The sequence below is a fragment of the Antennarius striatus genome, chromosome 7 (genome assembly GCF_040054535.1).
Source record: "Antennarius striatus isolate MH-2024 chromosome 7, ASM4005453v1, whole genome shotgun sequence".
Lineage (NCBI taxonomy): Eukaryota > Metazoa > Chordata > Actinopteri > Lophiiformes > Antennariidae > Antennarius > Antennarius striatus.
In genome coordinates, this window is record NC_090782.1 from 23,597,501 (window position 1) to 23,625,241 (window position 27,741).

At 48.2% G+C, this 27,741-nt stretch overlaps 2 protein-coding genes across 3 annotated transcripts; both read left to right on the plus strand.

Moving 5' to 3' along the window:
• The first annotated feature begins 7,466 nt into the window (after window positions 1-7,466).
• pik3r3b (phosphoinositide-3-kinase, regulatory subunit 3b (gamma)) lies at window positions 7,467-16,429 on the plus strand. 2 transcript variants are annotated; one of them, XM_068319052.1, is made up of 9 exons: window positions 7,467-7,828; window positions 11,244-11,379; window positions 11,492-11,590; window positions 11,675-11,855; window positions 11,931-12,056; window positions 12,136-12,446; window positions 12,530-12,604; window positions 12,699-12,869; window positions 12,953-16,429. In XM_068319052.1, the coding sequence occupies exons 1-9, from the start codon at window positions 7,717-7,719 to the stop codon at window positions 13,149-13,151; spliced, it is 1,410 nt and encodes a 469-aa protein (XP_068175153.1). In that variant the 5' UTR covers window positions 7,467-7,716; the 3' UTR covers window positions 13,152-16,429. The 2 variants fall into 2 exon arrangements, with proteins under 2 accessions (XP_068175153.1, XP_068175154.1); XM_068319053.1 differs by lacking the exon at window positions 7,467-7,828 and adding an exon at window positions 8,500-9,396.
• A 2,021-nt stretch (window positions 16,430-18,450) lies between these two features.
• LOC137599068 (carnitine O-acetyltransferase-like) lies at window positions 18,451-27,700 on the plus strand. Its single transcript, XM_068319736.1, has 14 exons — window positions 18,451-18,487; window positions 18,592-18,864; window positions 20,863-20,984; window positions 22,009-22,062; window positions 22,575-22,740; window positions 22,844-23,018; window positions 23,126-23,289; window positions 24,503-24,603; window positions 24,948-25,067; window positions 25,264-25,386; window positions 25,470-25,605; window positions 26,211-26,273; window positions 26,386-26,523; window positions 26,619-27,700. Exons 1-14 carry the CDS (start codon window positions 18,461-18,463, stop codon window positions 26,829-26,831), a joined length of 1,875 nt encoding a protein of 624 aa, XP_068175837.1. The 5' UTR covers window positions 18,451-18,460; the 3' UTR covers window positions 26,832-27,700.
• Window positions 27,701-27,741: the final 41 nt, after the last annotated feature.

Consider the following 27,741-nt stretch of genomic DNA (forward strand, 5'->3'; position numbering starts at 1 on the left):
ACAGCTGACAGCTGCTAGCGTCATAATCAGGCGGCGCCACTGTTGACACCTCCATCATCAGCAGAAGATCCCCGCCACTCAGATTTACAAATTACAATCTGCTCCCAAGATTCAGTTTCACGCTCCGGCGCCTACAGCCCCTCCCCACCCCCAACCGCCCCCCAGAGGTGTAGTAATATCTGCTGATAGGTCGAATCCCCAGACGAATCGCTGCACCACAGCCTCAGCACCACCGTGTCAAAAGGTCGTCCATTGATATTAATGAGCCTCTGCTGATTGGTCGTGGTTATTCAGGCATTAATAAGAGGACCAATCAATGGGCTTGAACAGCCACTTGTACACAGTCTGCTAGCAGTGGTGGTGATGGTGGGGGGGGGTCCAGATCAACGCTGACTCTGGTACACCTGAGTCATTTTAGTTGATTGACCTAGCAATCACAAATATATGGAAGGGGGGACGAGGAGTCTTTGGGGGTTTGGGTCAATTTTTCCGTCTGTCTCTGAAAGTTCTGGTTGTCAAAGGGAATTCTGGGTAAAAATTGGTGATGATCGCCAGTTTGTTCATATCCAGAACGTTTGGCCAATACCCAAATAACCAGCAAGTTAACAAACCAGAATTACAGGCATAAAGACATGATTGAATGTTCTGGTAGAACATCAACCCGTCCCGAGGTGGAGGGATGATGATGATGATGATGATGATGATGATGATGATGATGATGATGATGAACCCCATCATCCTGCTCTCTGCTCCACTCGTCTAATGTCCAAATGGGCTCATGTAAAGCCTGAATGGATGTCTGATGGGCCCCCGGCCCCCGACCTCCTGGCCCTCATCCTCCGTTTATTCCCTCGTATGTAATCTGGAGTACCAAAGGGGCGGATGCTGCACTTCCTGTCATGTTCCACCCATCCTTCCTCACTTCATCATCGCTTTTCCCGCTCTGGTTTAATGACACGATTCTGTGATGTGGTTTTTTATAGTGTGTGTGCGTGTGTGTGTGTGTGTGTGTGTGTGTGTGTGTGTGTGTGTGTGTGTGTGTGTGCGTGTCGTGCACCACTAGTTGGTGGATGGATATATCAGTGAGACCAGATCTCGTCTTCCTCAGAACATGCTTGATTTCTTCTTCTTTCTCCTCTCTTCTCCCTGGTCCTTCCTCTCCTCCCTCTCTTCATCAGTGGTGGGCGGGGCCCTGGGCCTCTTGGGGTGGGGGTAGGGGGGTCTGCTCTTGACAGCTCACATCTTCATGTCTTCAAGTTGTTGGTTCGCTCCACAGGGGAATGTGGGAATGGGTTAGCGTGAGCTGTCCATCTTCATCTCACGCTACCTCCCAGTCGTCTTCCTCTCCATGTGTTAGGTGAAGGGAGGTGTGTGTGTGTGTGTGTGTGTGTGTGTGTGTGTGTGTGTGTGTGTGTGTGTGTGTGTGTGTGTGTGTGTGTGTGTGTGTGTGTGTGTGTGTGTGTCTTTGTGTGTGTCTTTGTGTGTGTGTGTCCTGACATCTCTCTTTGCGTGACCCAGGATGGAGTGGGATGGTTGCGTGCAGAGGGGCATAAACAACAGGACGGTCGACCTCCGTGAACCCAACTTCTCTTCTTCTGCCATTAACCCTTCAGATGCCAACAGCTGTCTTATGAAGCAAAGAATTGATGATCATTGATGGATCACCGGTGGATCATTAGTGGATCACTAGTGGATCGCTGGTTGATCACTGGTGAATGATTAGTGGGTCTCTGGTGGGTCACTAGTGGGTAATTAGTGAATCATTGGTTTAATGACTGGTGGGTCGTGGCTCTACTTCGCCCCCTGTAGGTATGTGACAGCACTGCGGCTTGCTGTCCATCACCTTAGCGTTCCAAATGTTCCACCGTGTGTGACCAGCTGAAGATCTGGGACACGCCCTCTTTATGGTCATCAGACATCGTCCACCCGCCTAAAAGTCACGCTTGAAACCGTTACCACTTTAGATCCGTCCAGTAGTTTTCCATCGATCGTGTTAACACACGATGGGCGTGGCCTGTTTGCAGATTTGAATAAATGACAGTTGATATATCTAAAAATGATCACATTTATTTGTATTTGGTTCTCAGAAACTGCTTCCTGTTTGTTTTTCTCGTTACCCGGCAACACCCTGGAAGCGGACCACATAGCAGCTGACTGCCAAACCGAACCCAGTGCCGGAGATGTGAACCGCCGTCACGCTCCAGAAACCAGAACCGGACATACCAGTTTGGCCTTCAACGTGGAAGAGGAGAAGAAGAAGGAGAAGAAGAAGTCACATGACCAGACGGAGGGAAGGACCGTCCAATCAGGATCCAGATGGTTTGAGTCATGTTGATTCTGTCAGAACGGAACCTGTGCATGTGTGTGTGTGTGTGTGTATGTGTGTGTGTGTGTGTGTGTTTGATTGGAGGAGAAGCTCCAGCGCTAGTTAGCTGCTACCAGCTAACCCCAGAGAAACCTAGTGGATTAGCGTTAGCTAGCTAAAGCTAGTGGACTAGCCACACCATCCTTTAAAATGCTAATCCTTCAATTACTTCCAACATTGACCCCCCGACCACCCCACCTCCCACTCCAGACCACCATGTCTGTCTCCACACCCCCAACCACTCTGGGTACCCCCCTCCCCCCGCCCCTCTCACTTAGCAATGAGGAGGTCAAAAGGTCACGCATCAGGCAGACATAAATCTGTGGCCTTGCCATCCATCCGCCGACTCCCCCGCCCATATCCTCACCCCCACTGCCCTATCTGTACACACACACACACACACACACACACACACACACACACACACACACACACACACACACACACACACACACACACACACACAGACAATAGATTGTCTCCGTCTGAGTGTAAATAATGGTGATGTTGTGGAGAGAAGGCGTGCTGTGGCCAGGCGATAAGACCAATATAGTTATACTGTGTGTGTGTGTGTGTGTGTGTGTGTGTGTGTGTGTGTGTGTGTGTGTGTGTGTGTGTGTGTGTGTGTGTGTGTTTGTGTGTGTGACACTCTTAATTATTATTGCCTGCGCCCTCAAAGTGTGTCCCCCCCTTCCTCACCCGATGGATTCCTCACCTCATTCTCTGTTATTGCTTTTGTTCACTGGTGTTGTGTTTGGTTCAATTGTTCTGAGATATCCCCTCTTCATCATGATCATCATCATCCTCATCATCATCCTCATCATCTATCACACCAGTATAAAGGCTGTTTGTTTTCATTTGCATGTTGTTTTTTGAACTTTGACAATCAGCAGATAGGATCAGCTGATTGTGTGTGTGTATGTGTGTGTGTGTGTGTGTGTGTGTGTGCGCGCGCGCGCGTGCATGTGTGTGTGTGTGTTTGTGAGAGAGAGAAAGAGAGAGACAGGGAGACCTTGTCCCAGTTTCAGGATTTTAATACTTCCAAACATTCATCTGGATTGACTGCTTAAATCGGACCCACTCTCTTAGTCCAGGTTCACATGGTGACACAGTCCAGGTTCACACCCTGAAACAGCGAAAAAGCGACAAAGATTACAGTAACTTTTAATGCTGTGTATTGCAGACTGAATTACGGTTTATTTTATTTAATCAGATTGTGCTAAACGTGTTTCTGTGTGATCAGATTTGGGCTTCTGTAACGTGGTTGTAGGTCAGATAGGCCTACATATCACACATCTCCTATCTTGAATCGTGTCGTCATGATGGCTGATGATGAAGCATTCCTTTGTGGATGTCAGCCCGTTGTGAGTCAGCCAGTGAGAGGAGACACATTGTGGGTTAGATCAGAGAAACGTCATCCGTCGGGACGAGAACACAGACACAACGCTGGTCAGACTGGGAAGAACACAAAGAACAAAAAGCGGGTCCTGTGTCTGATTGGTTGGGCTCACCATGAAAGGCTGGGGCTAAACAGCTAGCCAATGGTAGATTAGGACAAAGTGTCTGCCTATGTGTGCGACAAACTGGTTTGACTGGTTTCATCTGAATGCAGAGCAACAGGAGTGAGAATGAGGTCAGTGAGTTCAGCTCCAGATCGTTTCTGGTTCTTCTCTAGACTAGAAAGTTACAGAAGTCGCACCCCCAGCGACAGCTGCTGTGGTAACCACAACTATCACCAGTACTGGTAACCAACTAAAACCAACAGTCACCTGTACCGGCAACCAGCTAGAACCAGTACCATTAGCCAACTACAACAAGTACCGGTAAGCAGTTAGAACCAACTACCACCAGTACCGGTAACCAACTAGAACCAACCAAAACCAGTACCGGTAACCTGCAAGTACCAACTTAAACCAGTACTGGAAACCAGCTAAACCACCTAGCTGGTTACCAGTACTGGTCACCAGTAACCAACTGGAACGAACTAGAATCAGTACAGTGCACTGTTAAGTGAACTGCTACTGTAGTATAAATCTACTGTAGTATAGTTTTACTTTATTATATATGTACTGTTCAGAGAATTGGATGTAAATAAAATCAGGATGAGTGTTACGATCTTCCTGTTATTAACAGCCTTGGGTTAAAGCTAGACCATTGGGAGGAGGCAGCGTCGGGTTCTGACTGACTTGAGTGTTTACTGTTGTAAACATGAACAGAAGCAGATAGAAATGTCCTTGTTTTTCTTCATTTCTGACACTGAAAGTAACAGGACGTCGTTGTCTGGAGACGACCGACGTTCCTTCATTTCAAGGCAAAAGTGGCTCCAGAGAACATGTAGAAAGTTGGAAAAAGAATAACACACACAAAACTGGAGAGTGCTGTGTCACTGTCCTTGGTAAAATTCTGTCCTACTTTCCACCGTGTGGACAGATTAACCTCAGCACTCTTCCTTTGAGAGTGCTGAGGTCAAAGGAAGAATGGTAAGGTCAAAGGAAGAGTCTTGAGGCCAAAGGAAGACTGGTGAAGTCAAAGAAAGAGTGGTGAGGTCAAAGGAAGACTGGTGAAGTCAAAGAAAGAGTGGTGAGGTCAAAGGAAGAGTCTAGGTTAAGAGTGGTGAGGTCAGGGGAAGAGTGGTGAAGTCAAAGGAAGTGAGGTGAGGGCAAAGAAGTGTCTGCTATCTCCAGTTCCTGATAGACTCTTTGTCCCGGATCACTTCCTGACACTCATCAGATGACGCCTGTTGAATCACCCGCTGATCATACGCCATGAATCTGCTCTTTCCACCAGGCTGAAGGTTGTTTCAGGTCGTTCTGCTTCATCTTGTGGCATCTGGTCATTAGTTCAAGGTCTGGAGGTAGTGGGATGTTTCCCAGCAGCACAATGAAGACACTGGTTCACGGCATAAATATTCTTCCAGCAGGAGTGAAGCTGTGGTGGTACGATGACAATCAGCAAAGATTCAGTTCATCCACCTTTAATTGAGACTCTAATGGCTGATAGGAGGTGAAACACAACCTCTTCCAGGCATCCGATTGGACCAGAACTGGTCGGTATTCCTGACTCTGTCCTGGCCTGGAAGCTGAGCTCTGTGCTGTCTGGCTGTGAAAGATGCTGAGTAATGGTACCCAGTCGCCTTGACGACCGGCAGAGAGACAGAGAAAGAGGGATGGGGAGAGCTGGAGGGAAGGTATGAAACAACAGAAATGAAGGATAAAGATAGAGGAGGAAAAGGGTGCTTGTCAGCAGATCTTGGTGCTTCCTGCAGCAGCAACCAGCTTCACAATGTCATCACAGTGTTGCGTCATGGGATCAGGGCCAGAGCACACAGTCATTTGAGGATGACATCACTCGAGTCAGCTGGGTTCTCTCCGCCAAGAGAATCTGTTGGGTTCAAATACAAGAAGAAGACAAAGTTATATGTGTCAGATGCTAAACGTACCAGATGCTAAACGATGTTATGATGCTCTGGGGTTGTTGCTATAGAGATGGGGTAACGTGGCGGCACTGTTGCACCACGTACATTTTAAAACATGTTTTCTGAGCTTTGGTCTTCAGAAATATCACCATAAACATGTTTAACGTTGTGAACGGTGAAATGTGGATGCGAAAAACAAAAACCATTGTTTGAGTAGGGGTGGGTAGAGTTGACCCGAGACGTTTGTGTTGATTGGCTGCTGGTTGCAGGTGCTCCAGGGTCACAATAGCTTCGTTTAGCCAGGTCGGCGTGCGGCGTCCCCTCGGCGGCGCCTGGCCTTCTATTTCGTATCACAAAGCACAACAGCTGCTAACAGAAGGGTTCAGCGCTGACACAAGGCGTTCTGACGGGAGGTTGGGTACCGGGACACAGGTGGCGATGTGACCTTCAATATGTTTCACACAGATAACGCTCATCATTAAACAATCGCTCGCCACGGCTTGGCTCGACTCACCGACATGCCTGTTCTCAAACAGCTGTAGGACAAATTTAGACACAAACGTAAATATAACCACTAGTAGAAACCCTGGGTGATACATAGGTCGGTCCATCGGGTTGTAAACAGTTCAGGGTCCAAGGTTTAGTCTCTAACAACAAATCAGAGGCTGGAGGCTTTCTGAAGGTTCTTCTCCAGACAAACCACCGCCCTGTAGCAGAAAAACAAAGACAAGAGGAGGTGTTCCTGGAATCAGATCCAGTAATGGGTTGGGGTCTGAATAAAGATCAGAAGTAGGGTTGGGATTAGGTTTAAGGTTAGGGTCAGAGTTAAGGTTGGAGTTGGAGTCAGAGTTGGGTTAGAGTTGGGGTTGGAGTTTGGGTTAGAGTTAGGGTGGGGGTCAGAGTTAGGGTTAGAGTTAGGGTTGGACTACGGTCAGGGTCAGATTTAGGGTTGGGTTAGGTTTGGGTTAGGGTTAATGTCAAGTTTGGGTTGGGTTAGAGTTTGGGCTGTGTCATAGGGAATGGTTAGGGTTAGGGTTGAGGTTGAGTTCAAGGTTGGGGTTAGGATTAGGGTCAGATTTACGCTTGGGTGAAGTTTAGGGTTGAGTTAGGATTAAGGTCAGAGTAAAGGTTGGGTTCGTTTTATGGTTGAGTTATCAGAGTTAGGATTAGGGTTGGCTCAAAGTAAGAGTTAGGGCTGGTTAAGATTTAGGTTAGGTTTAGGGTCAGCATTAGGGTTAGAATTAGGGTGAAAGATAGGGTTACGATCAGGGTCAGGGTTGGTAGTCTGCTGTGTATTTCCACTACACACATTGAGATGAGGCTGTTTAACATTTGATCATTCTAGGAGAGATCAGTTTGGATGCCAATGGAGGGGCATGTCCCTCTATTGGTTTTAGAACGCAGCTTCTGACTCGCAAAGAGAATCGGTCTTGCGGTGGGCTGGGGGGGGGGGTTATGACTTATTTAAAAAAAAATACAAGCAGAAAAGACGGACGAAGTGATGTGTGACTTTAGAGTCGCGTTACTCCACTAACAATCTGTCCTATTATTCACAGAAACGCTGGCGCTGTGGTTATATGTGTCGTTATTCGGACTCGGAGTGGTTCCGTCCCCCCCCGTGATCTGGGACAGAATGGTTTGTCCCAGTCGTTGTCTCCCAGTCTGCCAAACCCCTTCCGGCCAGTGTCGACTCAGGCAGAGACGGCAGCTGGCTGGCGGGGGTCGCGTAGCGCTGGCGTCTCGTCTGCCGTCACTGGAGGGTCTTCATCCGGCCACCATCCCCTTCATGAGGACCCCAGACCCGGTCCCGGACTCCCCATGGCGGACGGAGCAGCAGGAAGCCTGCAGCGTCTTGGTTAAGTGTCGAGCGGGAAGTCAGACTGGATCCTTCCGCGGTGACAGATAGGGCGAGCCGCGTCACAGCCCCGAGAGGAGAATGTACAACACGGTGTGGACGGGGGAGGGGGGCGGCCGGGGGGGCTGGAGGGACGTGACGATGCCCTACTCCACCGAACTCATCTTCTACCTGGAGATGGACCCGCCGCCAGGTGAGGAGCCGAGGCGGAGGGAGGGGGGGGGTGCTGTGTTTCCTTTGTGTCCGGTCGGACCGGTGGGGAGTTCCGGTTCGGGGCAGCTTCCCTCCGGAGAGGGTGTGTGTGTGTGTGTGTGTGTGTGTGGGGGGGGTCAGCTGTTCTATCGTCGTGACGTCACCGCCGGCCTCCAGCGGTGCTGCTTCTACGTCCGGTTCGCGGACGTCTTTGTTCTGTGGCGGTGTGTTGTTGGCTCCGCCCAGCCGGGCCGGGCTTCCCGTCCGCCGGCAGAACGGTTCCGGGGGGGGTCACCCGGACGTCCGAGCCGGAACCTGAGAAGGAGCACACGGCGTTCCGGGTTCGAATCGTGACAGCGATACTTCCGGTTCTGTCCGGTCCGGTCCTCGGTGATGGGCTGGAGCACAGGACGGGTTCCACTTCCGTTCCGGGGGGGACAACAGATCGCCCCTCATTCATTCATTCATTCATTCATTCATTCATTCATTCATTCATTCTTCATCAGTGTCACCCCCTCCTCCCCCCTCCCCCCTCCCACACACACACACACACACACACACACACACACACACACACACACACACACACACACACACCTGAATGGATCCAGATGTGGGACGTTTCCAAGAGGTGTGTCTGTGTCTGTCTTTGTGTGTGTGTGTGTGTGTGTGTGTCTGTGCTGGGGGGGTAAAGAAGGAGGGGCACACACAGAGATCCATCCCCCAGAGGGTCCTTCATTGGGCGGCGAGCCTCACTGACTGTTCCCGTGCTGTGATTGGCTCAGGTGGTGACGGCTCCAGCTGCCCGCCACCATGGCCTCAATGTGTGTGTGTGTGTGTGGGGGGGGGGGGGGGTTACCGGTCTTCATTACCGGAACCACAGAGGAACTCGTCTGACGATCAGACAGAATCTGTGACCTCCTGCCCTTCGGGGGGGAGGGGAGGAGTCTGTCTGTGGACCCGTCAATCATCCACCTTCTGCTCCAGCTCCATCCTCAGAGATGATGACCGCGTCACACCTTCATCGTGTCCCATCGTGGACAAGAGCTTGAAACGATGACATCGTCATCACCATCATCTTCATCAGTTCCGCCAGGTGTCTGTCCCACCTGGAGGACGCCGTCCTGGACTCGTCTCTAAAGCCGACAGGAGATCCGATCGTCCTCCCGTCTGTCCGCTGAGACGTTTGTGTCTGTCGTCATGGCGACCAGCTCCTCCAGCCGGATGCTGCGGACCACAAGTCCGACTCTGCTGAACAACTTCAAACCAGTCCTCCCTCCTACCTGTTGATCAGCTCACGTGGGCGTGTCTCCACTCCCCCCTCCTCCTCTCTCCATCATGCAGTCCGTCCTCCTCCGCCTCCTGATTGGCCAAAGGGGCGGGCCTCCGTACTGGGATTAGCTCCCTCGCCGTCCGTCTTTTCAGGCTGAGCTCCTCGCTCCGTTCTCCAGTGCGAGAGAGCGAAGGGCAGGAGGAGGAGGCAGAGGAGAGAGAGGAACGGAGAGAACGAGGGGAACAGCTGAGAGACGAGTGGCAGCATGCAGCTGACGGAGGGACGGACGGAGGACGGTAAGACGCCGTCCATCTGTCCATCGGTCTCCTTTCTGCAGGAGTCAGAATAAAATAAACAGAAAAGCTCCGGTGCTTCTTTTAACTGGAACATTTTTTTTCCTTTGTTCCATATTTTTAAAAAATTTTTATTTAAAAAAAAAAAAAAGTTTTTACATTTTTTCAGTCATTCAATCGGAAATTTAAAATTTTCAAAAATTGAAAAAAAAAAATCACGATTTTTTTCCCCATTCGCTGACTAAAAGCCTAAAAGTTGAAGCCTTGATGTTGACTGGAAAGTAAAGTGTGTGTGCATGCATGCGTGTGTGCGTGCATGCATATGTGTGTGTGTGTGTGCGCACGTGTGTGTGTGTCCAGGTTGGGTTTGGTGTTTGTGCAGAGTGTGCCATCTCTGCACTGGTGCAGCGAGGATCTTTGTTGTGTGTCAGCCCGTGCTGACGGTCATTGTTCCGGAGGTGTGTGTGTGTGTGTGTGTGTGTGTGTGTGTGTGTGTGTGTGTGGGGCTGGCGTTGCTCCTTTGTCTGCTGAGGGGGAGGGGGAGGAGCGAGGGTGGGAGGGAGGCAGCGCCGAGGGTCGCCTTTGTTTGCCGTCCAGCCTGCTGGTTTATTTTGTTCCGTTTTGGACGGACACGCGTCTTCAGGACGGATCGGGTCCAGATGTCCTTCCGTCCTCTGATCACGTCCCGTCCAATCGGGGGGTTGTCATTGATCGGATGTCGCCGATCAGACTTATTTGAAGTATTGATCAGTGTGTTGTCGCTGAAGTCACTGCCTCGCATTGAAGTTTGTGCAACAAAGGAGGCGTCCTGGTCCATTGTCCCGATCGGACGATGATGATGATGATGATGATGATGATGATGCTTCTTTAAGTCTCCATCTTTTTATTCGGTTTTGTTTCTACTGAAAGAAATAAAAAAGGAATTTGTGGAATTTAAGCTGCAATTTTTCCATTTTCTTGACTGGAATTTAATTTAACATTTGCATTTAATTTAAATGTAAATAAAACCCAGATTTCTGATCCGGATCCAGAACCGGATCAGAATCTGAATCAAAGATGTCTCATCTTTCAGGGAACCAAACGCTCACCCGTCCCCTCAACGTGGACGGAGGTCATGTGACCCGAGTCCTGAGCGCGTATAGATGTTTAGTAAGCGTCCTCCTGTTGGATGTTGTTTACTGTCGCCACACATCATCAAGTCTTCCTCCTGATGAAGACTCATGAGGAGGAAGAACGATCCCACCATCCGGATCAGCTGTCAGGTGATCCGGATGAGGAAGAGGAGGGTCTGCTGATGAGAGTGACGTTTAAGTCACATTAGCATGTTTATCACGCAGATGAAGCGTCATTTAACACACGTGATGAAGAGTGCGAGGAAGGCGTGTGAGGAAGACGCCCAGGTTCTTTTGTTATAACTTCTTCCGCTGGTGCCTGAGTTGTGTGACAGGAAGTCGGTTGTGTTGTTGGAGGCGGTTGTCAACCTGCTGCAGGGAGGATGAGGAGGATGAGGAGGAAGGAGCAGCAGCAGCATCCTCCTCAGCTGGTTCCTGCAGGTGTGTGTGTGTGTGTGGAGCCCCCTAGTGTTCACAGGGCTCCCTGCAGGCTGCTGCTTCCATGGCGACGAGAGTTTGTTCAGCGTCCGACTGGAGATGAACAAATGATGTGTACACACACACACACACACACACACACACACACACACACACACACACACTTCCTAATGAGTGGAGGCGATGTCGTGACACGTCACTGTACTCCGTCATCTTTGTTTACTGTGTGTGTGTGCGTGTCACATGTATGTATAGCATGTAAAATTCATAAATGTGTGTGTGTGTGTGTTTCGTCCTCAGCTCTTCCTCCCAAGCCGGTCCGGTCCCAGCCGCCGCCCCCCGCTGGGGTGGGCGGAGCCAGCAGTGGTAGCGTGAAGGACGGAGGGGGCGGAGCCTCTCTGCAGGAGGCGGAGTGGTACTGGGGAGACATATCCAGGTAAGTCACCGGGTTAGTTACACTAACCAGCTGATGTGGAGGAGGCGGAGCCTGCAGCATGTGCCCAGGTGGATTGTGGGTAGTCCTGATCCCTCTGATCCTCCGTCCTCAGGGAGGACGTGAATGACAAGCTGAGGGACACGCCTGACGGGACCTTCCTGGTGCGGGACGCCTCCACCAAGATGCAAGGGGACTACACCCTCACCCTGAGGTAGGGGGCCGCACCTGGGGGGGGCCACGCCCACACACGGGCCCCCGACCGGAGGCTGACCCGCATCCGTCTGTCCGTCTGCAGGAAAGGGGGGAACAACAAGCTGATCAAGATCTACCACCGGGACGGCAGCTACGGCTTCTCCCCCCCCCTCACCTTCAGCTCCGTGGTGGAGCTGGTCACACACTACCGGCACCAGAGCCTCGCCCCCTACAACCACAAGCTGGACCTGAGCCTCATGTACCCCCTGTCCCGCTTCCAGCAGGTCAGCACACACACGCACACAAAAAGAGACACACACACACACAAGTGTTCATGGTGACTTCCTGTGGCCCCCCAGGACCAGCTGGTGAAGGGGGGCAGCGTTGAGGCGGTGGGCCGGCAGCTGCAGGAATATCACAACCAGTACCAGGACAAGAGCAAGGAGTACGACACGCTGTACGAGGACTACACCAAGACATCACAGGTAGGCCCCGCCCACCGCGTCCTCCCAACCCCCCCCCAGCCCGAGTCTCCCGGTTCACCCCCCCTCTTCCCCTTCTCAGGAGATCCAGATGAAGCGGACGGCCATCGAGGCCTTCAGCGAGACCATCAAGATCTTCGAGGAGCAGTGCCTCACGCAAGAGCGCCACCGCCAGGACTTCGCCCAGAGCGAGGGCGGCGACCAGGAGCGCGAGCGCGTCACCACCAACTACGAGAAGCTCAAGTCCCGCCTGGGCGAGATCCACGACAGCAAGGCGCGGCTGGAGCAGGAGCTGAAGACGCAAACGCTGGAGAACCGCGAGAAGGACAAGAAGATGAACAGCCTGAAGCCGGACCTCATCCAGCTCCGCAAGATCCGGGACCAGCACCTCGCGTGAGTACGGGGACGACACCCGCTGCCTAGCAACGGGAAGCGTCGTGGCGTTGATGCTCATGTTAGCTCCCGTTTCCCTCCAGGTGGCTGAGTCACAAAGGAGTCCGTCAGAAACGACTCAACGACTGGTTGGGGATCAAGAACGACGGCGCCGACGAGTGAGTTCAGCTCCTGACGGGTCCATCCGGCGGTGGTGGATCTTTCGCGAGGCTAACGCCGCTGTCGGCCTCTTCTTTTCTTCCTTGCCCGCAGGTGCTGCCACGCGAACGAGGAAGACGAGAACGCGCCGCACCATGACGAGAAGACGTGGTTCGCGGGCGACGCCAGCCGGAGTCGGGCGGAGGAGCTGCTCCTCGGGAAACCCGACGGGACCTTCCTGATCCGGGAGAGCCGGAAGAAGGGCTGCTACGCCTGCTCCGTGGCGTGAGTACAACCGCCATCTGGTGTGGCCGAATGCTCACGAGACCCCGCGGGACTGACCCCCACCTTGATTTGTCTGTCTCCAGTGTCAAAGGCGAGGTGAAGCACTGCGTGGTCTACAGCACGCCCCGCGGCTTCGGCTTCGTGGAACCCTACAACCTGTACGGCAGCCTGAAGGAGCTGGTGCTCCACTACCGCCAGAACTCGCTGGTCCAGCACAACGACGCCCTCAACGTCCGCCTGGCGTACCCCGTTTACGCACACACGCCCTCTGGACCGAGGTGAACCCTCGTTGGACTACAAGCGGCCCCTCCCCCCCGGGGGGGGGGCACAGGAAGGGGTTTCTAGATTTTTACTGGACACTTTTTTTGGAGGGCATTGTTTCTAAAGACCGCTTGATTTGCACAAGAAGTTTTAAATGTTTGTGAATGTGAGAGACTGAAGGAAGGAGGCGTCAGGTCCCGGGTCCGGGTCCACCCGCTGCTACCGAAACCCCTCCAGATGGTTCGTCCCGACCCGGCGGTCCCAGAAGGGAGGTCGTCCGCGCCCCCAGATGTAGCATAACGTTAGCAAACCCCGAGGCCATCCAGGTTTAAGGTTCACGTTCCTGTTGGCACCGATCCGAACCGGAGACCAAAGTGTGTTGGTGCCGAGTCAGCTGCTGTGTGAATGGTGTGTTTGAGGACACGCGGAAAATGCAGTTTCTTCCTGACGGTGGAGGAGGAAGCACCTCGACAAGCTCAGTGATGAAAGACTGACTGGTCCGGTTGAGGTCTGTCCTTGCAGGACTAGTTCCGGTGAAGACCCCCCCCCCCTCCAGGAGTACAAACCGTGGCAACGCACCAGCCCATCCTTCAGAGGGTTAAAACCATGGGACCAATCAGCATTGAGGTCACAGATGTGTGGTTCTAGGCGGCCGGTGGGTTCCATCCTGATCTCAGAGAAGAGTCGATAAACTTGAAGAAATGTGCAATTTAGTGGCTGGAAGGGTCGTGGACCCGAAGCTTCTCCACCTGTCAATAACCCCACTGGTCTTACTGATCAGTGAAATGCAAGCGTTCCTCTCTGGGCCCCCATTGGATGATGATGATGATGATGATGATGATGCTGCTCATCCATTGGCTGAGACGATGTCAGGGCAAACGTTAACTGGGCGAGAGACGACGCCGGTTCAAGAGTCACCCGGGTGTGTCCGAGTGAGTGAGATTGATTGTTGTATTGACCACGTTTATCAGAACCCGACCCGGCTGGTAGGGGGCGCTAGTCTCCTCGTCCGACAAAGAAACGGCAGCAGCGGTTAATCCAGTTTGACGCATTTTCACTCACACCGTATATAAAACCAGGATTAGACTTAAATCTGAACCGCTGGTTGAAACTAACCTCAGTCCAGTTGACTCTCCTTGACTTACCCAGAAGCAGGCGAGACTACACAGGAAGTGATTAATGACGTCTAAGGATTAAACAGGAAGTGACTAATCACACCCAAGAATATACAGGAAGTGATTCATAACAAACAGGAAGCTGACACCGTAATGTGATGGTGAAAATGAGTCGAACTGGATTCTGCTTCCCGGTGTTCCCAGTTAGATGGACAGGAAGTGGGAGGTGTCTGACACGTCCCGCCTTCAGAGGCTGAACGAGGTCGTCATAACGAAATCATGGAACATCCTTCAAAATATATTCCGATATCAATATCGGAATATATCAAGTTCAATAATATCGATCGGTGATTGCAGCTCAAAGCACAGATTGCGATGATGTCACCACGATGTCATCACTGGCCTCGTGAAGCCGCGGCGGATCAATGATCGACCCATCGTTTGCCTCTGAAGTGGGAGGCGGCTTTATTTTCTGGACCTGCCGCCGTCTGGTGGGCGGGGCTTGCCCGCATCACCTTGAATGTATGTAAAGGACCGGCCTGTGGCTGTTTTTATTTATTGCTGAACTCAAGCGATGGCGGCGGCGCGGGATTCGACATGTCCATCGACCCTCAGGTGTTTCAAGTTTACCGTGACCAACCAGCAGCCGGCGGTTGGAAATGAATCAGGGTTTTTCTGCATCACTCAGCCGATTAAGCTAAACTCAAGAGATTTGTCCCACGTGGCTTCCCGTCCGTCGCCGTGGCGCCGAGCCGTCCCCGTCTCCTGACTACTTGAACTATTCTGCTCACTGCTGAATGTCTTTATATGAAAATATACGTTTATTAAAGAGAAACCAAGCAAAACAGGAAGTGAACTTTTTGTTCTCGGCCAACCGACGTTGACGGATGCAGAGACCGACCGATCGGTCGTCGGCGTCCTCGGCGTCGGTTGTTGCATCCCCACACGTTCAGACCAAAGATATCAGTTGATGTTTGAAGATCCAGCCGTCTGGTTTTTAGTTCTCTGCCCCGTCAGGTAGAAGCTCTTCAAATCTACATGGTGGACGACGTCATCGTCAACGCCTCCTCAAGGTCACATGACTCTTAACGCCTCTCCACGGTCACATGACTTCTGTTGAGGGGCTCGTTTGTACATTTGCACAACCTCCACGGAGTCCAGTTTCACACGCCGTCCTGCAGAAACCTCCAGAACGTTCTTCTGTTGGACTGCAGAGGCGACGATGTTCGAATCCGATCACCTTTCTTTATTCCTATCAGTCGTCAATGATGTCATCAAAACTGTCAGGTCATTCAGCCCCCTGATTGGTTGATCTGGAAGGCTTTGTTTCACAGAGCAGTTAGCCCCCCATCCCCCATGGTCAAACCTCACCACTCCCATCATTCTCATTTCTCTCATCACCACACCCCATCACTCCCATCAGATTGTAACTCCTCCTCTCTCCAGAAGTGAGGCTCCTGCAGGAATCATTCAGCTTTCTTTTCCTGAATTCGACACTCAGGTGTTTCTGATTGGAGGGGGGTTTGGTCTTGTGGGGGGGAGGGGGTGACTGGAAACAAACCAGGACAGGACGTGTGTTTGTGAATGGTTGAAGGAACTGTTCCTGTCACTCCAGTGGTTCTGTGGTTCTGTTCGCGTTCAGGTCCGAACACGTTGGGGTCGCCGTGGTCCCACCACTGATCACATGATCACCGTCCCCAGCACAACTTCCTTTTTACAGAGAAATTAAAACAAAGGACTTGAAAAGCTTTCTAAAAAAGAAGGAAAAAAAAACAAACCTGTGACCCGCCCACCCCAGCCCGTCCCGGGCCGACCCGGTCCAGCATGTGTATTTGGACCGCTTGACTGTTGTTTTGTGTATAAAAGATGAAAAAACATGAAAAACAGCTGTTACTTGTCTGTTTTGGTGTTTTCACAGCTGGAACCGACGGGCGACACCAAGGCGTAGAGCCGACCCACAAACTGACGTTGAGTCAGGTGTGGGGTCGAGACCCACCGGCGGTCCGTCTCGGTGTCGTCTGCTGCCAGCTTATCTCTTTGAAGTGGATTTGGCCAATCACGGTTCTGTTCTGGTCTGGTCTCCATGCTTTGTTTGTTGTAAATTCTCCATCTCTGTGTGTTTGTCACCGTGGTCACAATAAAAATATTTTGTTCGCTACAAACCAGCGTTGTGTTCGGTTCTCTTCCTGTTGGCGGAAAACTACAATATCCAGAACTCTACAGGTAGTTTGAGGAAGACTGTATGAGCGTTGGGTTTCGTCCGCTTTACCTTTTAGTTCTACATGTTATGCACAGTGACCACGCCTCCAAAAGACCACACCCCCAAAGATCACAAGTCAGCTGTAATAGATGCTAACATGATGCTCACGTAATCGGCTATAAAAGATGCTAATATGATCAGCTATAACAGCTTAACTATAATATATGCTAATTTATTCACCCTGCTGTCACGTACTTTTCCACTCCAGCTTCATCTGTTCCTTGTGAAAGGACTTCTTTCCAAAGCAGGAGAAATCCTCACATAAAAGCGTCTTGAGTCCTGGCTGTAAATAAAAACCAGGGGGGGAAAAATGGGGTTTTAATTCTCTCCATTTATTCCTATTTCTAATCCCGTGTTTCACTGCGGAAACTATATTGTAGTACTTGTTGTTCAGCTCTTGATGGCGCCGTAAAGTAAACGATTTTAGTACAGTTGACTGAGTATCAATGCTTCAGTCAACTGAAGGCCAGAGCTTTTGTATGATTGGTCCAAACCAACTGTCCTAACAAGGACACTCGACCCAAATTCACCTAAAGTCTAGGTGACAAGAATCAAAGACAAATATTTGAAAACCAAACGCGACATATTCCCTTCACACAAGGTAAGGATTCTCTTTAAGTTCATCAACACCACTGTTCATATTTACGAAGCACAAGTTCCAACACAATTCAACCACCCCTGTCATGGTGGTACGTTCTAATTTCCTGCACCTCCCAATTAAAGGAGCCCTGAAGGCTGCTGAGAGTCTTTTAGGAGGATCAGGACAGGATGTAAGTAAATGAATGAATGTTTAATCCGGGTTGTTTCTAGGTTTAATGTAAACTGAATGGGAATAAATGTTCATGTACTGAAAACTGGTTCCGACTGTGAAAACAATGTGAATACAAACAAAACCAGTGTAGTAGCAATGAAATTGTTTGTTGCTGACCATGTGGAGGAAACTAATAACATAATCCCGACTGTAACCAGAAATAACGGTATATATTTTAACATAAAATCATCTTCATGATTAGAATGATGAAAAAGATAAAATTGGAAAACACTAAACTGATAATCACAAAACGACAAAATATAACTGAACACGAGAGGCTGGAAATATATCAAATAAAAATGCCATGGAAAAATCTTTCTACGTTCTTGTCATGGGCTGAAGAACTCGGCTCTTTTTGTTGAGATCATCGCTTTCACATCGTTTGACGTCTTGAACCAACCAGACTACTTTGTCTTTGAAGTACTTGAAATACATTCTTGAAATTTAGCTGTCATCCTTATGTGAAATGGAAGTTTCAGTTTAACTGACTCAACAGAATGGCTTTACTGGTATTGCTGGTATTGACATCAGTTTAACTAACTGACAATAAGAACTGAACTGTTTCTCATTTAATTTAATTTAATTTCAATTTTATTTAATATACTTTAGTGATCCCCGAAGGGAAATTAAGGGCAGACTCTAGTTAGTCCAATCAAATCACATGCATATGTTAGTGTGTACAGGCCCTGAACAAACACACACAAGGGGCCTGTACACATGCAGGAGGAGGTAGAGTGGCTGGCAGCTCCTTCATTTACCAGATTTACCTTTTAGTCATAATTTAATCTCATTGCTGTTGTTCCAGATTTGGATCATCTTAAAATCTAACCTGTGTGGGATCTTTGTTTTTGTCACTGACTATAATGGCTAACGGAAGATGGACTTTGATGGGCGGTCTGGCAGCTCAGTGGGCGGGGCTAAACCTGTTCTCTCTGATACACACTTAACCTCCAGCATCAATACATTCCTGAAGAAGTTGTTTGTTAGAAAACACTGCGCTGATCCGACAAAAATCAGGAGGCAAAGTCAGCATGGACAATCATTTGTAGGTACAGTACATTTAAAGACTCTGGCGTGATAATTCTACATGTGTCAATCATTGCAGTGAATCCAACCGGCGTGCAAGAGACTATCTGAAAGCAACATGTCGATATTTTGCAGCAGAGCTCTGGTAGGTAAAGAGCCTTCAGTTCATTCCACGTGACAAACAAGATTAATCGCTATGTTAATGCAGTACTAGTAATGCTAATGAAAATACTGCTTATTATTTGTAAGGTACGGATGGTGAAGCCCTATCAGTTGGTGAAACCAGTGCCAGTGACCCTGGTTGCTGTCAGAAACCTGATCCAGCAGAATGAACTACCCCGTCTGCCTGTCCCCCCTCTGCGGCAGACCTGCGAGCTCTACCTCAGAACCCTGGAGCCAGTGGTGGAGCCAGATGAGCTGAAGAGAACCAAAAAACTGGTGGAGGAGTTCCAGAGAGCAGGAGGGGTCGGAGAGAGACTGCAGAAAAGCCTGGAGCAGAGAGCAGACTGCACCGACAACTGGGTGAGCTCCAGAACCACAACCAGCTGCATTCAATTCTAGTAAATAAGACTTTTCAAGGATGTTTAATGTAGGGAAAACCTACATGATCAATCTACACATGTAAAATTAGAACTCTAAGCGGTCCTGCTCATGCCTGTTATTTGCCCTGCTGCATCATTTAACGTATTTTAGTTGAGTGGAATCCCAGAGTGTTCGCTAGCATTTTTTTTACAGTGGGCAGGAACGACCTGAAAGTTTCCTTTTGAAATCAGAGCTGTAAGAGTTCCTGCTGTCTGTCCAGGAACTGGAAGGGAACCGGTCTAGTCCCCTGTAGAGCTCCAGTTTCAGTGGCCACCATGCCAAGCAAGACAAGTTTGCCCTGGTGGACAAATGGTGACCTAGTTGCCAGTCAGGTAGTCCGTAAGCATCCAGTAGAGAGGGTGGATCTTGTTGAAGGCACTGGAGAAATCAATGATTGGTCTTCTTACTGAGCTGCCTGACCACATGACCACAAGAGACACATAATGTCCTCAGGGAATTCAATTCAACTCTGATAGTCGGTCACTATGTTGATGCCATTGATGTGGTCCACAGAGGACATCCCAACACACATCCTCCCAAGTTTGGGGGGGACAGGATGCTTCTGGACTAGAGGAACATACTTGGGGATCTTTTGGACCAGAATATAGTCCAATCTGCCGAGTGTGGGGAGGTAGGCGACGCTGAATACGTCCTGCTGGTTGTTTAGTGATGTTTGGCTAAAACCTCACTTGATAAACGTTGAGCTACCGATATTGTAGACGGGAGACAGTGGTGGACAACCTGGGCAGCAGTGTCTGCATCAACTGATGGTAGAATGTAGACAAAGACCACGATGACAGTAGGAACAGCAGGAACAGTTCAATGAGTGGACTGGACAGACCTTACTTCACTGGAAGTCGCTCAGGGTTACATAAAGTCTTCCTCGGGTTCTGTTGCACAGAACTGTACAACACCTGGGTATTTGCATACTGCTGGCAAGAACGTGTGAGTAGTTTTGTGTCTCTGTGAAACACTTGACACGCTACTCTCAAAGTATTCCACCCCGGTCTGGACAAGCACGTCCAACTTGACTGTCCAGTTGATCATGGAATGAATAGTTACTATAAGTGATGTTGGTGTAACTGTCCTGAGCTGAGCAATGGCTCAGCGGTAGAGCGGACGTCTTGGGACCAGACAGCGCCCAGCCATCGGCAGTTCAATTCCCGCTCCAGCCAGACATCCTTGGATGTCCAATCTCACACTCCATTGTTCCCTCACTCGTGAACAGGACCCCAAGATACTTAAACTCCTTCACTTGTGGAAGGACCTCATTCCCCACTCAGAGAAGGCAGGGAAGGTGGTGTAACTGTGCTTTTCTGTATCTCCACCCTCCCGTTATGCAAACCATTTGTCTTCTTCAAAGATCCTCTGGAATTTTAGACTTAGCTTGGGGTGTTAGCATTTATCTGTGCAGTGCTGATTGTACAGCTGGTTGTACGTGTCAACAGAAGCGGTCCGAGCAAGAAAAAGTTGGCAATTCAGTTAATCATCTGAACAAGTTAGGGTTAGTTAGTAGGGTTAGTATCTGTTAGAAGGGTAACAAAGTTCATAAATAGAAAACGTAAGGGTGTAAAAGGGGAATAAAAAGAGACAAGAAAGAAAGCTGATGCAACAGGTACCAGGTAGACGAGTGTTATTCCCAAAAGAAATCCAGATCCGGACAAAGAAGCACATCCAAGTTTTTTTGAACCCTAAAAGACATATTGTTTAACTAGATTGAAACAAATTCATATTCATGGCCTCTCAACAAGTTGGTGAATTTCTGAGGGCATCCAATAAGAATCCAAATACAACCCATTTAATTTAGTCCATAGGTCTGATGTAGGTACAAATTGAATTAAAGGGGACAGCTGGGCCATTCTTATTGTTCTTTAATCAGTTTTGTCATGAAAATCCATTCAGTAAAAATTTATGAACATTATCTGTCTGTGTCTGTAGTCAACAGAGAGTTATCTTAAATCTGCTTTTCTGGACATACGAAAACCTCTGGTGATTTACACCAATGCTGTGCTAATCCTGCCCCCAGTGGCCGACAGGGATACGGATCTGGGACAGACCAGGTAATCACATACAGTAATCTCGTTACTCACGATTAATGCTTTCCAGGACCACCCGCAAAAAATGATATAGCGACAAACTATTTCATTATTTAAGGTAATTTAACAGTTTATGAACCCTCCCATGCGGACGAATAGAGGTAACAACAAAAAACTTCTTCAAACCATCTATGTTCGATCGAATCTGTCTGTAATGTGTGATTGTTTGATTTTTAATACCAGCATTAAGCAAAAAAGGAGAGTGTGACGTTTACATTGATGTTAAGCAAGGTCTAGTTTTAGGAAATCCTTGTTCAATCTCTTGGTGAAGGACCACACACATTCAGTTGAAGGTAAAATGATTCTTTTTGATCAGGTGTTCGCAAGACTAAATCAGATATTAAAGTTTCACCATCATCTTAATGGATCAGATGTAGTTCAAACCCTGAATAAACCAACTCACTTTAGCAGCAGAGTCCCAAAGGTTTTTCTGTTCAGGCCAAAATCAAATTTAAGGCTCCCAGCCTCAAATCCCAGACACTCACCACTGCTGAACCAAAAGACCGAGAACAGAGGCTCCAGTAACCTCTGAGCCATCTAGATTTGAACCAGATGTTTTGGGATGGTATTTTGTGCAGCCATGATACCAAAACTGAATCTTTTGGGGCTTGATACTGATGGACTCCCTCCTTACATGAAGCATATCCAGGACTTTGTGATGCTTCCTGGTCCACTGAAAACCTGCAACCTGCAGGGAGACAGATGGTATTCCATCAAGGATCAGGAGAACCTAGAAGAAAATGTCTCCAACTTTGAAGAAGATGAAACAGATGTCTTTGGATGTTCCAAAGGGACAAAAATCCCTAGCAGACCTCAAAGTTCCCCAAGGTTTGGCTCCAGATGGCTTCCTGGATGGTCTTGTTTACATTGGTAACTTGTAGTAGCATTGCAAAGGGTGCACCTGATCTTTAGACAAAAGGGGACGAATGTTATCACAAGAAACTAACTCCATCAACATTTCATTAAACAGAATTTTTTCTCTGCTTAGGTGTGCTGCCAAAGTCATCGCAGGAAAACTGGATGTAAAAGCACAGATTGACAGGTGAGTCCTGAGCTCCTTCTACCTCCACACAAACTGATCTAACGTTGGCTTCCTGTGTCATTTGTTGTCTCACTTCCTGTCTTTGACTCCTCCTGAGGGGTTGAACTGTTTCACCTGTTCCTTGAGGCCTAGCCTTCCTTGTTTATTCTAACAGTGTTTCCTGTCATTCTTTGCCAGGTCTTGGTATTTCCAGGTACAGCGTTTTATTATTCCGCTGTGTGATAGTTTGGACTCTGTGCTTCCTTATCTTGACCTTGTCTTCTGTTTTTGTTTTATTTTTCCTTATACATGAGGGATGCTTTCACACGTCAATGTTCAAACCAAGGTTTAGGTTTTTGTTGCATTGAATGTGTTTGATTCCTTTAGTTTTCATATTGCAATTAGGAAAGTCCACTAAACAACTTACAGTTTCATTCCTAGACGGGTCAGCACTTTCAGGGACCTCATTGGTCAAGATGAATTAGATATAATGAATGAGTTTTTGGACTCATGAATGAATGTATGTTTTACAGTGGGACACTACCAGTGGACTACATTGGTGGGAAGCAGCTGTGTATGAAGCAGTGTGAGAATTTGATGTCCACCTGCCAGGTCCCTGGACTGAAGTCAGACTCTTTGGTGTTCTACAGCAAGAGTACCACCCCCCCAAAACACATCACTGTAGTCCACAACTGTCAGGTATTGCATGAAACACAACAGTGCCTTGCTAGTTGCAGCAACAAATGTCTCTTTGGGAGTAACCGGATCTTGCAGTCACGCGTTTCCTCCCTCTCCTCTTCAGTTCTTTAAGCTGGATGTGTACAACAGTGACGGGACTCGGCTGACCGTGGATCAGCTCTGTGTTCAGCTGGACAGGATCCGCAACTCATCACAACAAACCGACGTTGAGCCCGTCGGCATCCTCACCACCCAGGATCGTCACACCTGGAGTAAGGCGTACTCTAACCTGATCCAGGGTGAGGACAACTTGAGTACCGGCTGAAGGTTTCGTAGCTGTATGACGTCCAGCACTGGTCTTTTCTGGTTACACATCATAATGTTTGACTGTTCTTGACGTGTTCAGACAAGACCAACAGAGAATCGGTGTCAACAATAGAAAGCAGCATCTTCACAGTGTGTCTGGATGGAGCGATGCCCCCAGTGTCTCATCACAAGTATCACCAGATGGTTCATGGAGGAGGCAGCCAGTGGAACAGTGGGAACCGCTGGTTCGATAAGTCCCTGCAGGTGATGGAACCCATAAGGACCTAACTCTCACTTTGGTCATTCAGAGACTTGATGATAATGACTCCAGTATCCTATACTCTATAAGCACCCCAGGAGACGTGGTTCTGAGCTTTCTTTAGAGCCACAAACTAGTCGTAGACTGGGTGAATGAACTCCCATGACTCCCTGCAAAGGATGATGTGATGTCCATTGTTAAACCATGTAATCCTCATCATTCTTCCAGGGGCCAAATTTCAACAATCAATCTAAGGATCTTCTCCAGCATCCGGGAGTGAACTTTTCTGAGGAAGTAAAGCATGAACAACCTGTAATATTTGCCTCTTCCTTCAGTCGACAACATCCGGGCTGCAGATCTCATCTCTGCCCCCCCAAGCCTGGGCCTGATGATTAATTGCCAGGCTGAACTAAACTCTTACATGTGTTTTTGCTATGGGCCTTATCAAAGTTCTAGTCCTAATGGGCTCTCGGTATCTATTTGCTTATTCATGAGGACCCTGGGTCATCCAAGCACAAAAGAGCCCCAATCAGCTGGAAGACAATCCACAGGACTGGCGTTCACCAGAAAGTTTTTGTGCTGCCATCACGATGGGCACTACTGACTTTCCAAGCACAGTTCCAACAAGATACCGTAATTTCCAGACAATTGAGTGCACCTGCGTGTCCCAACTCCTGTCAGGACTTGACTTCCTTCATTTTGTGTTTTCTGTCACAAACATCTATCTTTTCCAGAGGCTTCAACCTTTCTGCATGCAATCTGCTTATTCCTGTCACCTGTGTTGATTGGCCTTACATATATTCTATTCAGCATTTAATTCTTTGCCAGATTGTTAGTGACTTGTCTTATTTCAGAAATCCTTTGAGGAGTTACGGTATTGGGAGTTACAGTACCATCTTGCGATACTTCCGGTGTTTTGCCTTGAAAATCATTTACACACAGTTGCCACTACCGTAATGAACCATATATGCACACACACCCACACTTGCCAGCTTATAGTGTGGGCACTTGTGCCGCAGGTAAAGAATTAAGTGTAGCATGGATGACAGGCAATGGGGGGACTTCTTTCATTACAGGCAAAACAATCTTCAGGCTGATTTACCTGTGGTCACCTGACTGGTCGAAGTGACACAGGAAGTGACACAGGAAGTGACACAGGAACACCATCAAACAGACTGGATATGACGCTGATGTTCACTTTGTGTGTGTTGTTTTCAGGTAATTGTTGGAGAAGATGGGACATGTGGTGTAAACTTCTGTCATACGTTACTCGATGGTACATTCTCAGTGTCTGTCTGTGATCACAGCGTCAAGATGATGTAAGTAGAAACTAATACAAGAGCATTTGTTGGTGCATTTGAGCGTTTTGAGTGTTTTTACGTCTTCTGTTCTCGTGAAGATGGGGCGGGGCTATGCAAATCACTCCTTTGGTTACATCGCAAAACGGAGCTGATTCTGATCAAGTCGTTTCAGGACTGTTTCACCAGTTTGTGGTTGAACAGTCGTTACAGGGCTGCTTGTTATCCAGATTGTAGGAGTTAGTAGGTTTAGGGAGGACCACTATATGTATGTAGAGACCAGAAAACCATGTGTTTTTATAATAGGACCCCTGTAAAGGGTGACTCTAGTTTTTCCTCAGTCTTTTTCTCTTGTGTGTCTAAAGGAAAAAGCCAGATGTAATGCAGTCTCCCCCAGAACCTTTACCCATGCCCCAAAAACTCCACTTCAGCATCACACAAGAGATCCAAAAGGACATCGATGAGGCCAAGCAGCACATGGACACGTGAGAACTGTTCTAACTTCATAAATAAACTTCATTAAACACCAGATGATCATAAAACTACAAAAACTAAAGGACAATGCAGTCGTTTATATGTTTTGTCTTGTTACCACCTCTACAGCCTGAAGACACGAAACAGTCGACGAATTAGCATTATCTGAAATATTCCCTTTCTCAAAAATTCTCCCGTTCCCGCCAGACTGGCCCAGAACCTGGATGTGAGTGTTGGTGTGTTCAACCACTTTGGGAAAAATGCCCTAAAGGTCCTCAAGGTGAGCCCCGATGCTTTCATACAGATGGCGATACAGCTGGCCTACTACAGGTGAGTTTCTCAGTCGTCATGGATACGTGAAGTCATCAAAATAGTTCTGGAATAACAGAATGGGAACTCTTTTGTTTTGTCAGGATTCACCGTCAGTGCTGTCCATCATTAGAACCCATCTCCTTACGTAGATTCAGAAATGGTCGGATAACAACAATCAATTCAAACACAAGTACCTCGGACTCCTTTGTCAAGGCTTTTGACAACCCTGAGAGAAAGGTATGATGGGGGTACCTGCACAACCTTCACCTTATATCCGATTAAAGTCTAACACAGCAACTGAAAGCTTGGCATAATTTCATCTTTGGCCTATTGGGTGAAAAAATGAAAAAATATCTGACGATGCTCCTCAGGAAATATCAATGGATTTGTGCTTAAATGTAAAGAAATCTGGCAAAATCATGTTCAGCAGATAGATGGTCAAAAACAAACATTCCAAAACAGAAGAAAGTTGAAAAAAAGAAAAAAAAAGAAGAAAGACTTTCTTCAGTAATTAAGAAGCAAATGACCAGAAAACAGGAGGTTTTCTGGCCGTTAGGTGAAGCAACACAAGGAAAGAACTCGGGTGACATCAATCAGGGCGGAGGCAACAATCAAACAAGAGTGGAAAACACAGAAAATGGATGACATTAAACCAGAACGTAGACACAGTAGAAGAAGAAACATAGACCTCTACCAAAGACGAACCAGACTAGAGATGTCAGGTGAAGCAGGACATGTGAAGAAGGACGTTCCAAAATCAGACAGGAACTAACAGACTAAACCTCAAAAACATGACAAAATGAGTGACAAGGTTCCCCCTCGTTTCTTGTCTTTATACGCAGAACTCAGAGAAGGTTGATCTAATGAGGAAAGCTGTGGAGGCACACTCCTGGTACGGGATGATGGTGAGGATCAAATCAACGGCTGCTGATGTTTCGTGAGGGAATGAAGTCTTCTGGTGGGTCACCTCTCTGGTGACCCACGTTATAATAACCCTGAACTGTCTCCATCTCAAAGGCCAGTCATGGACAAGCTGTGAGAACCCATCTCTTGACGCTGAAGAGTTTGGCCGCTGAGGAGAACATCACCACACCTGGAATCTTCACCGACAGTTCCTTCTTCAAAGTCTTTGACTTCAAGCTTACGACATCTCAGGTAATGACATGAACTAATATAGACTCTTCACCAATGTCACCGTTTTAACAAGTTTCAGTAGAATCACCTTTTCTTCTTCCTGCCTTTCTCCACAGGTAACATCTAAGGTTGGATGTACGTCATTTATGGCACCAGAAAAAAACAACGCATACAGCATATGTTACGGTATCGCCAACGAACACGTTGACATCACGGTGTTCTATTTACACGATTCCAAGACCTGCACCGAAAACAGAGCAACGAATCTGTTTCGAGGCATGGAGGACGCCATGCTGGACATGAAGACCCTGCTGGAACGCAGTGGATGAACACGAGTGCATTGGGAACACTGCACATTCTATTTCAAAGCGAGGAAAATTGGTAAAAAAATAGTAAAATTTTATATCTCATTTCTTTTTTTTTTTAAATTTCATTTCAAAGGCATTTCCTCTTCAGAATACGGCATAATGACAACTTCCAGTATCCTGACGGACTCAAAACTGATCCATGATCAGGTATGCGATAAATAGGACCAGTACAATAGTAGGGGAAACGTCCCCATGTCATGATGCACCATGTTTAACAGTCTGCAGAGTCCTGTGGATTGAATTCAGTGTTTGCATGTGGTCTGACAGACTGTCTGTGGCCCTCAGACCCAAAAAGAACAATCTGACTTTCATCAGGCGACAACATATTACTCCACTTCTTTTCAAGGCCAGTCAATGTGTTCTTTGGCAAACTGTAACCACTTCAGCAGATGTCTGTTTTTTAACAATGGGACTGGGCTGAGGCTTCTTGCTGGTAGCTTGGCTTCACGTAGACGTCGTCTGATTGTTACAGGACTTCAGACACAAACTTAGATCTTCTCCGATCCTCTCGGAGCTGATCATTGGCTGAGCCTTTGCCACTTTGTTGATCCTCCGATCTATTTGAGAAGTTGTTTCTTCTTTTTCTTTCTCGTCTTTCTGGTTTTTGCCGTTTGAAAGCTGAACAGCCTCCAAGTTTCTGCACTTCTTTGTAGGTTTTCCCCTTTTATCCATTTGATTAAAAAACGCTCTTCATCAGTGTCTTCAACGATCCGTTTTACTTGTCCCGTTTTCCAGGACGAACACAAAGCCAGCAGCTGCCTTGATCCTTACTTAAGGACTACCCATTAACACCTTTCCCCCCCCTAGAATCAACGCCCTCCATAACTGAACTCACCACTATTTATTTTTAACATTAAACTTTCTGTGAAAT